Source organism: Nothobranchius furzeri, chromosome 9 (assembly GCF_043380555.1).
Source record: "Nothobranchius furzeri strain GRZ-AD chromosome 9, NfurGRZ-RIMD1, whole genome shotgun sequence".
NCBI lineage: Eukaryota > Metazoa > Chordata > Actinopteri > Cyprinodontiformes > Nothobranchiidae > Nothobranchius > Nothobranchius furzeri.
This window is the reverse complement of record NC_091749.1, coordinates 45,518,657-45,533,350: the sequence shown is the minus strand read 5'-3', so window position 1 is coordinate 45,533,350 and position 14,694 is coordinate 45,518,657. Positions and strand designations below refer to the sequence as shown.

At 42.1% G+C, this 14,694-nt stretch overlaps 1 protein-coding gene across 3 annotated transcripts in view; it reads right to left on the bottom strand.

Moving 5' to 3' along the window:
* Positions 1–14,251, bottom strand: part of gramd2aa (GRAM domain containing 2Aa) — a 39,085-nt gene extending 24,834 nt beyond the window's left edge. The window contains exons 1-2 of one of the 3 annotated variants that reach the window (XM_054732280.2): positions 14,003–14,251; positions 3,951–4,055 (exon numbers count right to left, since the gene is read on the bottom strand). In XM_054732280.2, coding sequence (XP_054588255.1) covers positions 3,951–4,055; positions 14,003–14,142 — 245 coding nt within the window. In that variant the 5' untranslated portion in view covers positions 14,143–14,251. Of the gene's footprint in view, positions 1–3,950; positions 4,056–8,907; positions 9,108–14,002 lie in introns of those variants that run through there. The other 2 variants (XM_015953617.3, XM_054732281.2) reach the window with 2 other exon arrangements.
* Between the last annotated feature and the right edge of the window lie 443 nt (positions 14,252–14,694).

Here is a 14,694-nt window from a genome sequence, read left to right as displayed (position 1 = left end):
ATCACACATCATTCCATCATCATACAACACTTTCCATCCACTTATATTCATCCACCACATAAAGTTGTTTATAGCTTGTCAGGTATATAAATAGTCTAGAAAATAAAGTTTATTTTTAATTATATCCCTGACTCTGTCTGAATTAATACGGAGTGGACCATGACCACTGATAAAGCAAAGAATCCTAATTCTTGTGATTAAACATTCAAAGATCAATCAGGTTGATATCATATATTTATACAGAATATCACATCTTATTGGTCATAAATAAAGGTAGTATATTAAGCTTAAAAGCAACATATTATCCCTCTACATAATGGCGCAGCAAGCCCGTCTTATTTATATCATGACACTTCGTGGTAATTGTTTCAACAGTATAACCCTTTAAAAGCTGAGCTGTGACAGCTCCATCCTCTCTTTTCCCTCTCTCCTGGCTGACAGCCAGGGGACGTGAAGAGGGCTCGCTCTTCACAACCAAGTCTGTGTTGTTCATAAGCGTTTGCTTTCAACTCCATTTAAACTCCTAAAAGTGTGGGTTAAACTGTCTGATTTTGTTACGTTTATTTGTGTGATGCTGTCACTTTTGTTTACGCTTGTGTGTGACTCGGATCAGAGAAACTCCGACGCCGCACAGAGCTAAATTCATAATACGACCTGATCAGCTGAAGATTATTAAACATTTACGATGCATATTCCGGACTTGATTTTGAAGTTAATACCGGAGATATACCTCCTCCGCTTGGCGTTTCCTGGACATGTTTGATTTTGGCCCTCTTTTATGTTGAATTTATTTCACAGTTTTCATTGGTTCAATCTATCCATTGTTTTACACATTTGTCCTGTACCAGAATGTTTCACCTTTTTTGTAATTTGTATTTTGTAATTTGAATTGCTTTTATTTTTGATTTATTCAATATATTTACCTTCTATTGTACCATGTTCAGCGCCTTGGGCTTCCTGACAGGGTTGCGGAAGGCGTTTTATAAATAAAGCTTTGATTGATTGATTTTTGGTTTATTCCAGACCAGGTCTGAAGCTGTGTCGTTTTACCAACACAGAGCGCGCGTCACTATTCCCATGACGCGGAGCTAGCTTAGCACAACCGCTACAGCTCAGCCCCTTGTGGAAGAGCGACTCAAGAAGCAATATTGCGTGAAATAAACGCTATACCAACAATTAATTACGAGAGCCTTTTATTATGCTTGTGAAGAACCTCACGATTATTATCTTGAAAGGTGCTAAAAAGGTAATGGCCTGCATTTGATATAGCACCTTCTAGAGTCCTAGAACCCCCCTAAGAAACTTACAACACAATCGGCATTCCCCCCATGCACACACACATTCACACACTGGTGGTGATGAGCCTCATTGTAGCCACAGCTTCCCTGGGGCGCACTGGCAGAAGTGAGCGTGCCAAACACTGGCGCTACCGGTCCCTCCAAACACCACCAGCAGGCAAAGTGGGTTAAAGTGTCTTGCTCATGGGCACATAGACTGCAACAGATGGGGCTCAAACTTGCAACCCTCCGCTTACAGGGTGGACACTTACAGTGGGGCAAAAAAGTATTTAGTCCGCCACCGATTGTGCAAGTTCTCCCACTTAAAATGATGACAGAGTTCAGTAATTTACATCATAGGTACACTTCAACTGTGAGAGACAGAATGTGAAAAAAAAATCCATGAATTCACATGTCAGGATTTTTAAAGAATTTATTTGTAAATCAGGGTGGAAAATAAGTATTTGGTCACTTCAAACAAGGAAAATCTCTGGCTCTCACAGACCTGTAAAGTCTTCTTTAAGAAGCTTTTCTGTCCTCCACTCGTTACCTTTATTAATGGCACCTGTTTGAACTCATTACCTGTATAAAAGACACCTGTCCACAGCCTCAAACAGTCAGACTCCAAACTCCATTATGGCCAAGACCAAAGAGCTTTCGAAGGACACCAGGAAATTAATTGTAGACCTGCACCAGACTGGGAAGAGTGAATCTACAATAGGCAAGCAGCTTGGTGTGAAAAAAATCAACTGTGGGAGCAATTATGGATGACATACAAGACCACTGATAATCTCCCTCGATCTGGGGCTCCACGCAAGATCTCATCCCGTGGGGTCAAAATGATCATGAACGGTGAGCAAGAATCCCAGAACCACACGGGGGGATCTGGTGAGTGACCTGCAGAGAGCTGGGACCACAGTAACAAAGGTCACCATCAGTAACACACTACAACGGCAGGGAATCAAATCCTGCAGTGCCAGACATGTTCCGCTGCTGAAGCCAGTGCATGTCCAGGCCCATCTGAAGTTTGCCAGAGAGCACATGGATGATGCAGCAGAGGATTGGGAGAATGTCATGTGGTCAGATGAAACCAAAGTAGAACTTTTTGGTATAAACTCAACTCGTCGTGTTTGGAGGAAGAAGAATACTGAGTTGCATCCCAAGAACACCATACCTACTGTGAAGCATGGGGGTGGGAACATCATGCTTTGGGGCTGTTTTTCTGCTAAGGGGACAGGACGACTGATCCGTGTTAAGGACAGAATGAATGGGGCCATGTATCGTGAGATTCTGAGCCAAAACCTCCTTCCATCAGTGAGAGCTTTGAAGATGAAATGTGGCTGGGTCTTCCAACAAGACAATGATCCCAAACACACCGCCCGGGCAAGAAAGGAGTGGCTCCGTAAGAAGCATTTGAAAGTCCTGGAGTGGCCTAGCCAGTCTCCAGACCTCAACCCCATAGAAAATCTGTGGAGGGAGTTGAAAGCCCGTGTAGCTCGGCGACAGCCCCAAAACATCACTGCTCTCGAGAAGATCTGCATGGAGGAATGGGCCAAAATACCAGCTACTGTGTGTGCAAACCTGGTAAATACCTAGAGTAATCGTTTGACCTCTGTTATTTTCAACAAAGGTTATGTTACAAAGTATTGAGTTGAATTTTTGTTATTGACCAAATACTTATTTTCCACCCTGATTTACAAATAAATTCTTTAAAAATCCTGCCATGTGAATTCATGGATCATTTTTCACATCCTGTCTCTCACAGTTGAAGTGTACCTATGATGAAAATTACTGACCTCTGTCATCATTTTAAGTGGGAGAACTTGCACAATCGGTGGCTGACCAAATACTTTTTTGCCCCACTAACTCCTCTGCCAACGTCACCCCAAATATCACTTCAGTCTGACTTTGTAGCAGCCACACCAATGACCGCAGTAGAAGAGAAAGCAAACTGGCAGACATCTTAATTTATCTGATCATCTTTTAGTTCTGACCCCAGACCAGCCTCCTGCTAACTATGTTCCCCACCATGCAGCTCACCTCTCCTTCCTAAAATGTTGCACATAGCAGCAGCAGAGTAGTGTGGATGTGAGGGGATGCTCACAGAATTCAACTAGATCAAAACTGACATGTGCACCAAGTGTTTAGTCCCCCCCCCCCCCATTCACCGAGTTTACCAACACGCCATGCTTCAGTGATCAGTCCCATCCCAGAACAGATTCTGCAGGATCACGCTGCTCCTGCCTCCAATCCCTCTTATGTAACAGACAGAGATGTGCCTGTGAAGATTTGGACCCAAATGTTGCCTCTTTATTACGACTAATGAAGCACAACAATGGGCAGACATTTACAGTAGATCTTCTCTGGGGCCTCGGAGGGGACAATACAAGCCCTCTTTGTGTTTGCAGCCTCTTTGTGTGCGACTTAGACCATTGTCTGACATCAAATACCGAACAAAATGAGTGCTATGAAAATAAATCTCTTAGGGCTGCAACCCATGACCACACACAGGATACAGATGGTGTGTGTGGAGAAAAGAGAAAGAAAACACACCAAAGCTGCAAGTGTGTGTGTGTGTGTGTGTGTGTGTGTGTGTGTGTGTGTGTGTGTGTGTGTGTGTGTGTGTGTGTGTGTGTGTGTGTGTGTGTGTGTGTGTGTGTGTGTGAGGTTTGCCTGAAGTGGCCATGCGTGTCATCGTCTTTGGAGGGATCCAGGTCTGGCGTTGAGAAGAGGCCTGTTACTTCACCCTGCTCCTGCTGCTCAGTCATGCTCCTGGCCCTGGGTACACAAACACACAATTCTTTTAACAGCAGGCAGCTCAACTTACACACACACACACACACACACACACACACACACACACACACACACACACACACACACACATGCACAGGTGAAAACTGTTTGTTTTTTGTCTCCACGTCTGGCTTCAAAGAGAGCACTTCCTGGTTGGTTTGCGGGACAAACAAGTGGACTCTGTCTCAAAAATCAACAATGATGCAATAATAAATATCTGATTCAGCGTGTCTGCAGTACATTAGAACGAGATACTTAGCCAAATAAAGTTGTGTTCACATGCTGCTGAAAATGGGGTCAGTGTGTACTCCTGCACAGATGTCCACACACACACACACATGCATGCACACACACAGCACCTCAGAGATTGTACAGATGGCTGACCTGATGTTTTGCTTAGGGTTAAGAAAAATATAAAAAAAAAATTCACTGGAAACATCTCAGCAGCACCAAATGTCTCCTGAAACACAACCTCAGCGGGTTTGCAAAAGAAGAAAAAAACAAAGAGAAGTTGTTAAAGGTGAGGCGCACATCATGTTCTCATGGGCAATAATTTAGAAGATCAGCAAAGCGTGAACAAGACACCAGTAAACAATCAGCGCTGTTTACTGGGATAAAAAAAAAGACCCAAATCCCTGTTTGGTGCTGCGTTTTCTGTGATGGATTATGTGGCCTGGTGTCATTTTCTGGGTTCGCAGAAACTGTTTTGCATGCAGCTCGACTTGGAGAGCAGCAAATCGTTTGCAGTGAGAGGGAAAAAAACAAGCACAGCAATCTCCATCTGCAGCGAGAACAGAGTGATTAAAATCCAGGTGAACTACTGTCTGGTGCGAACCTAAAGTCAGATTAAGTTCCCCGTCAGAAATCTTATTTAAATCAAATGTGCATCAAATGCATCATTCACCTTCATGTTAATTATTTTTCCTGCTTCTCGAGCTTGCACACCCTGTCGCCGTGCTGTCCTCTGGGGTTGATGGAAGTCGTTACCACCTGCTCCACCATAATTACAGGTGCTGATGGAACTAGGCACCTGCGTGCATTTTCCAGTGTATTATCTCTAATTGGCCAGAAGCTTTACGTCAGCTGCTGACCTGTTCAAACAACAGGAGCTTTCTGATGCTAGACGGGAGATCTGACTGGGTATCTGTGGTCACACAGGATTAAATGAGACGTGAAAGGCTTTTGTAACAGATAAGGGTGGGAACCAGTGGGTCTAGTCAGGTTAATCAGCAGGTACAGGCAGCACTTGGATCATTTTTAGCATTTAGATCCAAAAAAACCTTCACTTGATTTTAAGAACAACTTTTAGACTTAGAACAAGTTCATAACAAACCCTCAGAGTGAACTTTCACCTGAATGATTTGTAAACTTTTAACCACAACACAGAATCAGACTCACGACCCCGAAGGACTGGTTTAAGTAAACATACACGACCGATAGGAGAATTAAACAAAAACATAAAGCCAAGCAGAGCTGAGGAACTCAGAAATATGTAATCATTACCTGTTGGGTGTTTGTAGATGTAAGAATCTTTTTATTAACATAATTGAAATTAACTTATTTTTGTAAATGCATCACAGATATAATGTTTTAGGAATCTATTGGAGTGTCCATGAATGCATCACAGATATATCCAATGTTTTTGGAATTCATGGGAGTGTCAGTGAATGTATCACAGATATATCCAGTGTCCATGAATGCATCACATATATATCCAATGTTTTTGGAATTCATGGGAGTGTCAGTGAATGTATCACAGATATATCCAGTGTCCATGAATGCATCACATATATATCCAATGTTTTGGGACCTACGGGAGTGTCCATGAATGCCTCAGAGATATATTCAGTGTTTTTAAGAGTGTCTGTGAATGCATCACAGATGTATCCTGTGTTTTTGGAATCTACGGGAGTGTCCATGAATGCATCACAGACATATCCAGTGTTTTTTTGAGTGTCCGCAAATGCATCACAGATATATCCAGTGTTTTTTTGAGTGTCCGCGAATGCATCACAGATATATCCAGTGTTTTTGGAATTCAAGGGAGTGTCCATGAATGCATCACAGATATATGCAGTGTTTTTGGAATCTACGAGTGTCCATGAACGCCTCACAAAAATATTCAGTGTTTTTAAGAGTGTCTGTGAATGCATCACCGATATATACAATTTTTTTGGAATTTACAGGAGTGTCTGTGAATGCATCACAGATGTATCCAGTGATTTTAAGTGTCCGTGAATCCATCACAGATATATCCACTGTTTTGGGAATCAATGAGAGTGCCCGTGAATGCATCACAGACATATCCAGCATTTTTTGGAGTGTCTGTGAATGCGTCACAGATGTATCCAGTGTTTTTTGGAATCTATGGTAGTGTCCATGAATGCATCACAGATGCATCCTGTGTTTTTTGGAATCTATGGTAGTGTCCATGAATGCATCACAGATGCATCCTGTGTTTTTTGGGGTGTCCGTGAATGCATGACAAATATTTCCAATGTTTTGGAACCTACAGGAGTGTCCGTGAATGCATCACATCTTTGGGATCTGCTGTTTTACCTGGCACCTGCCACTGCTCTGATGCCAGACTAAATAAAGTTACATTAGAGTGACATTTTTGCCTTCAAGGGCACAATTTGGATACATGTACCCTCTACATTGGTCTTCCCATAATTTCATTACTTCAGTTTCTAATCCTCAAATTTACAATAACAAAGGCTCAGGTCATAATCAAACTGAGAACATGCTGAAAAACACAAGACTAGGTATGAAAGTGACCTGCATCTGAGGTTTGTGCTGCCCAGAGATGCAGAGGTCACAAATTAACAAATATGTCAGATTTGGGTCACTTTTGCCTCCAGTGTGTGAGCGCAGCCTTCATGAAGACATTTCAGCCTTTTAAATCCAGTCAGACAGAGTAAATCTAATAGAAGTTGTACTAAATGGTTGCCTGACGTTGACTAAATTCTGTGATTTTCTCACAGCCAGCCCACCCCATTAGCATGCTGGTCATGGAGAACTCAGACTTTAACAGCTTGTGTTTCCAACAGTGAAAGAGACTGCTTCCCAGGAATTTGAAGAAAAAAAAAAGCTTGTGAAAATCTGGGAATTCAACAATCAGCCTGCCAGTGGAGTCACACACACACACACACACACACACACACACACACACACACACACACACACACACACACACACACACACACACACACACACACACGTTTGTCTGCCTATCCTTCATTACGTTCTTTTTCGTCTCAGGAGACCAACATTTTGCTTTGTCACAAGATGTCCTCCGATCCAATAAAGTGTAATCTTGTTAGGGGTGTTAGTCACTCAGGTGGTTGAAGAACAGTCTCACTCATTCACTCACTCACTCTCTCTCACACACACACACACACACACACACACACACACGTCCATGCAGCCTCCAGGAAACCATGTCATTGCTGTTATTTATGCACATGATATAAAGTTTCACCATTGAAGCCAAAGCCCATTTTGTGGCTACATCTTCCACCCTGTCACCATGAGCTGCACCAACCAGTTTACAGAACACCCGGATGTTTTACCTAGATGGATCCAAGGTGTAACGCACAAACAAATGTTAGGGATTACAGCAGCTTAGTCTGCCCAGTCATGGCCACCAATGTGGAAAGTAGATTAATAAACCCCAGCTTGATAATTTCCTGTTTATTTTGACTACAGAGGAAAAGGTTAAATATGAGAAGCTAGAGGTGAGTTTTACTTAAGTTGTTTGCATAGTTTCGCTTGTATGTGGCCTACAACATCAGCGCAGGATTGCGTGCATACAAAATAAACAGAAATGATGTGAATGTAAAGCAGGGACCTTTTTCTCAGGATAGTGTTACACCTCTTAGCAGCATTGTGATCTGATTGGTTCCTTTGTGTGTTTTGTCCCCATAATTGTTGCATATTAACTTTATTTGGCAGTGTTGTAATTTACAGACAGTCCATGAAACAGCAGCAGAAGTCCATCCTTTGGACTCTGGTGTGCTCTGTCTGCACTGTTAGAGGTCTCCTGAAATAACCTCCCCATTGTGCACATAATTCAAAACAGCCTTTGATGACAGAGGTGTGTGAAAGGCTCCAAATGTTAATCTATCTGAAGATTAAGGGAAGGGAAATAAGTACTGTTTACAGTTTACTGACACAAGAGGATAAACAGACATTTGAGAAAATATCATTGTGTAAAAATAGTTTTGTAGACAAGCTGTAAAAGCGGTTGTTTGTAATAGTCTAATTAAAAAAATTGCAGCTTTACTTAAAAATCCTTACATTCGATCGACAAAACCAATCACTGATGAAACCTAACCCCATTCTCTCCAAACGAAAGAAAGCACGTTTTGCTGTAAACATTTGACTTTTGAACATTTGTCGCACTTACTTTAGAAGTAGTTTCTACATAGTTACAAAAACCGGAAACGCCACTGAGCTTCAAAATAAAATCAAAGGGTCTACTCCATTAGAGTAAATATCTGAGATGACTTTTTTCATTACTTGACTAAACAATACAACATTTTGAAACTTTTTATATTTTTGCTTCAAATTAAAGTATATAATTATTTTCCTTTAAATTTTCAAATACACATTTACACACAAACCCTTGCCAAGTATATCTCAAACTTAAGGACTTATGCTGTTTGGTAAGTTTAGACTAGTACTTGATATTTACTATGTCAACACACACAAGAGAAAAGTATTAGAGCCGTTATTCTTCATAAATTCACAATACGTGTGCATTTATTTTTGAAACTCCAACCGGAAACTCCGCTCTTCCTCCAGCTGGCTTGATTTGATGAGCGTCTCCTACCTGTTGCTCACTTTCCGTCGCGACTTTTCCCGTTGTATCGTCGCCTAGAAGCTCCTCTCAAGTCTTCGGCTCTGATTGGCATTTTCGGGTCTAATCATTTAACGTGCCTGACCGGAAACATGTAAATAAAAGCCGCTTTACCCGCCTAGATATTAAAAGTTGAGCAGACAGCACAGCTGAGCTGCACCGCCTCATGAAGCGTGTCCAACTGTGGAGAGGTGGGTTGAGCTTACCTATTAGCCAAGTGGAGGCTGGGGATTAAAGGGAGGTTATTTATTCTCTTCAGACGCCCAGCCCCATAAAAAAAGTTCCAGTTTGCTCCTCCATTAGGGTCGCATTTAGGAGTAATGGTAAATAAATGGAAGAGGTGGGTCATATTCTGGATTATCTGGAAAATCTGAAATGCTACCCTACAAACATTTAGACTATTTATAGATTTTCTACTAAATAGTCTTAATTAAGGCACCTGCTGATCTCAAATAGCATCATCAACCATCAGTTCTCTAAAAACGTGGTTAGATTTAATCACTGCCCGTTCTCAAAAAACTGAACATGAACTTCTACAACTTTGTTAATGTTTTACTGAGTTTCAAATGCTTGAGAGAACAGATTCCTCGTGTGTTCAGTGGCCTTGTGGTTCCTCTGAGATCTGTGGGTCTAAGCTGCCTTTGGTGAAACATCATTTTCTGTGTGAGCTTTTAAAGGTGCAATAAGTAAGAATTTGTGTCTCCATCATGTTGGAATGAAGTTTATACTGAAACAGATTTTCTTCTCAGCGGGACGTAGTCTATGGCCCTGCCACGTCACTCACACATCCACACTTGCACCACTGAATTGCGCATTCTCGTCCAGTTGTGAGCGAACTGGGTGTCCCGATCCTCAAGTGTGGCTCTAGATCCCGCCTTTTTTGCACAGTTGATCCACACTTTGCTGAAGCCTGCGTCAGTGCAGACTTTAGTGAAGGGTATTGCCCACAATCCATTGCGTGTAGGAATTTTGAGAAGAAGGCAGAGAAATGGCTCTTTCTGAAAATATGCATTTGCAAGTATAGTTACCGAAATATTGAATATTTTATTATTGTGAAGATGTATGACTACAACCAAATGTTTCTCTGTTGTGAAACATCGTTAACCAATAACTGTACTGGTGTGTATTTTCTGAAACAACATGCCAGTAAATGAACCACTTGATTTATTATAATTCAGTTTTAATATAGTTTCAAGCTGTAAATAGGCACAAACCATGAAGAATAGGAATGTCCTGATACAACTTTTTTACTTCTGATGCGATACCGATATTGCAGCCTTCATCACTGACCGATACCGATATCAATCCGATACGAAATCAGCACAAATCACATGTACTTTTACCTATTTTATGGTGTGGATTATATGAACGACTTAATCAAGTGATATTACTCAATCGGAAAACAAGAGCCAATAACAGTAAGTATGAAAAACCGACCGTTTTTTTATTAACCATTGGTTGCATACATATAAACCTTATAGATAATGTATAACAAATGAATAAAAGAATAAATAATAAATTAAGACTGTTTATTTATTCACTTAAAGTATTTTTCAAAGATTTATTTTTAAAGTGCAAAATACTAATTCAAGGTCACTCCAGTTATGTTTTACTGTCAGCAAATGGTAGGAACAGCTGAGGGCAGAGACATAGGGAAAAAATAGATTTTATTTATGTTTATGTATTTAGCAGACGCTTTTGTCCAACGTGACTTACAAGTGATAATCGGCATGTTGCCCTTGAGGCTAACAACAACAATAACAACAACAACTTGACATCAGTCATGGAGAGGAGGGAACAAGGAGTGGACAGTAGAGAGAGAGGGGGGGGGGGTGCAGGGAAGGTGCTAGTTTAGAAGATGCTCTCTGAAGAGCAGGGTCTTCAGGAGTTTCTTGAAAATTGAAAAGGAAGCCCCTGTTCTGGTAGTGCTTGGAAGGTCATTCCACATTTGTGGAACGATGCATGAGAAGAGTCTGGATTGTCCTGAGCGTGGTGTAGGCACTGCTAGCCGACGATCCCTTGATGACCGGAGCGGCCGGGCCGAGACGTAAGCCTTTGCAAGAGGATTCAGGTAGATGGGAGCCGTACCATCTTGGACTTTGTATGCTAGTGTTAGGGCTGCTCGATTATGGCAAAAATAATGATCACGATTATTGTGACTGAAATTGAGATCTCGATTATTTAAGACGATTTTTCAATTTAAGTAGATTTTATTTGTTTTTACTCAGTCATAAAATTGCTCAGGGCACAATCAGGACAATAATAAGAAACAAGATGATCATTAAAATAACTCCTGTTTCCCAGTATAAAAAGACCAATATACTTACAGCTCATAGTTTATGACCCAAGGGCTATAGACCTTGGTTTAACTCATTTAAGTCTAACCAGTACAGACCCAAATACCAATATCTTGCAAATACTGACAGCAAGAATTATACAGTGGCATTCATAACTAATTTATGCAAATAAAATGATGTTCACAAAATGTTGTGTAACATTTATTTAGTCGTGTCAAGGTGCTGTAGGAGAGTGCATTAGCACCGTGTCCTCAGAGAGATTAGTTATTATTTATCAGCGTGAGGAACTTATTTCTACCTTATTTATAAACTATGTATTTACAAGTCCATCAGTTAATGTAATAAATGTCCCAACCACAGCTGCACCCCCCAACCCGGTCTCACAGCAATCGGGGCAAGCTGCACGTGTGTTTAGCGCCGCACGCGCACATTAGCCGTTTTTAGTGGCTCAGGAGCCCGCAGGTGCAGTGTGTGTGTCACTCACTCTGTTTACTCCAACAGGGAGCCGACTCTGAGAGCCGTTTCTGTAGCAACCGACACATCACTACATCATTCCCTTTCCTAATGTTGTGAAGAACGGTCCGGAGTGCAGGTGGAGTGTTTAGCTAACCTGCAGGAAATGTCGACGACAGTTATCCAGAAAGTAGCTAAGGGTTACCAGAGATGTTTGAGGTGTTCGCTAGGTAATTTTAAGATTTAAAAAGTCAAGAAGGGGGTCTGAAAAGTCGCCAAGTTGGCAACACTGTGGGAGGAGCGCTTCATTTGCAACTCAGGGAGTGGGAGGAGCAAATAATCGGCTGTTTTGGTTTTATAATCGTTCAAAACTCAGATCGTAATTGTGATTAAAATTCGATTAATTGAGCAGCCCTAGCTAGTGTTAGCAATCTGAATTTGATGTGTGCTGCTAGCGGTAGCCAGTGGAGCTCAATGAACAGAGGAGTGACGTGTGCTCTTTCTGGCTGACTGAAGACCACATGCACCGCTGCGTTCTGGACCATTTGAAGAGGTCTCACCGAACAGGCTGGAAGACCAGTTAGAAGGGCATTGCAGTAATCGAGGCGGGAGATGACAGTAGATTATTGGTCAACTGCTACAAGTTGAGTGTCCCAAGTTTCAATTTCACACAGTGGTAAAGTCCTCACTCAGTGTTTTGTGATGCTGCTTCAAACACACAACGAGGCTGGACGTATTAAACTTTCCTGGTTCTGTTCCACCACAGGAAACGCGTGCATGGAAAGTGGCGCTGAGCCACACCGTCTTTTACAGACTTACAAAAAATACAGCCACACGGCCGACATCACTCTTGTTCTTTGCTACTTTGTTAGCACACACTGTTCTGATCATGTGGGGTTTGCGTGCTGGATAGAATTGCTGGAATGAAATTCAAATCGTTTATATCAGAGATTTCTGATGCAGTCCGATATAATCGGATACAACGTGTTTGGGCCGATATCGGACCTGTTTCTGATATTGATATCCGAACGGGACATCCCTATTTAAGAAGTCACAGTTGATGATGCAATGTTCACGGTCCCAATCCTGCAGATATTTGTACACTTGTTTACTTGAAGCCTTACCCGCACTTCCACCAAGTGCACTTCAGAGGATTGTAGGATGCAGTGTGGGTATTAGAACTGGACTTTTGTTTACAATCTGTCCCACCTCCATACTTCCTGGTTCCAAAGCCAGTTATATTAGAGCTAGTACTGCACAACAGTTAATGATATAACTATGGTTTTGGTTTATGATATAGAATTATTTAATACCGGCTAACCGGATGCACCTGCTGAGGACGTCATCAAGGAGCGCGACAGTTTAGAGCTTCAACACGGAGCATGGCTGAGCTTACACTCCTCCCACTTTTGCATGAATGTTGTCAATCTGCGTCAGCTCTGGACGAAAAGCAGCTGCTGAGCAGAGCGCGTGGATGACGGTGTGCGTGTAAACAGCATAAGGTGATGCCGGTTACACGGGTGTGGTTTAAGGAGTAAGGTGGTGAGCAAACATCCTCAGCAGAACATGTCAGGTGAGAGTAAGATCATATTTGTATGGCACCTTTTTAGATTTCTACGACCCCCCAAGGCGCTTTACAACACAGTCATTCACCCATTCACACACCTCTCCTCTTATTAAAGAGACAGGAGGTACGCAAACTGCTGAGCACCAACGGTGAAAACTACAGAAATATTATAAAAGCTTAAAAATGAGCCTTCATTACCAAACGTGATTTTCTTCTAGCTTTGAGCTTAAATGGCTCTTAAACCACTTGAGTTTTTGTTTGAACTTTTATCAACCACGTTTCTTCTCTGTATGAACAGAGGAACTATGTGGCAACATTCAAAATAAATATAAATATAGTTTGGTGGATAAAACACATTTTTACATCTAAAATAGTCCATGTCTACTACAAACCTGTGCTCTTTCAACTTTGGTAAAGTTTGGACAGAAAACAAAATTTGAGCTTAAGTTTTGAGTTTTTTTTCTCCCCAAACCAGGTTCTCTTGTAGAAGTGACGTCACATTTTTATTTATAACCAAATGAACCAACTGGTGATTTATGTCCAGACTTACAGAAACGCTTCATGTGTTAAACATGGGGAGATGAGAAGCTCTGACTCTCAGACTTCACTAGCACCCAGCACCGCTCTACCTGTTCAGTTTTTAAACACATGACCTGCAAATAAAAGATACTACACAATCAGCCTGCTCTTTGGTCCAGGTGAAGCATCCTTTAAATGCCCTCAGTGCACTTCCTGTGCTGCGTTCACTGACCTGGCTCTGCAGGCTGCTATCCTCTGACTGCAGTTCCCATAAGCGTGGCTGTAGGGGGGCAGCTGGCAGTAACGGTCCTGGCCTCGGGCCTCGTCAGCAGGCAGGGCCTTAGGGCTGGCTGCGTAGATAGTGCATCCCATGAACACCTCCTGGAAGTCACCCTCAGCGTCCTACAAGGAGTCGGGGTATGAGGCGTCCTCCAGGTATCCTTCCTGTGAGCGGCCTGTCCTGTCCTGATGCCAGCCAGCTGCTCAGTGGAAAAGCCATTGGCTCAGCACTTTGCTATCTTAACCCCTCCCTCTGAGTCTCTCCTCCTCCCTCCACCCAGCTGAGAGCATGGAGGATAATCAGATTTCACATTTACACTCAACAAAATCATCCACAGCGTAATCGCTCACCGCCACTGATGTTGCGTTCTACTAATGCACAGCGTTGTGGGGCATTAGGGGCAGTTAAAAATATCCCTTCTGCTTTACACAAGCAAACGCCACAAGAAACTCCGTCAGACATGAATGTGAAAACATGCTGCAGAGCTGCAACTAATCAGGAGTTTTCGCTCCCATTTGTTATTTAACTGATGATTTTTCCAGAAAATCCGTAAAGAGATTTAAAACTATAATTGTCCCCAACCCCTTAACTGATACATGTGTTTTCTAAAATCCTTGTACAGATTCTGTTTATGATGAATTCAG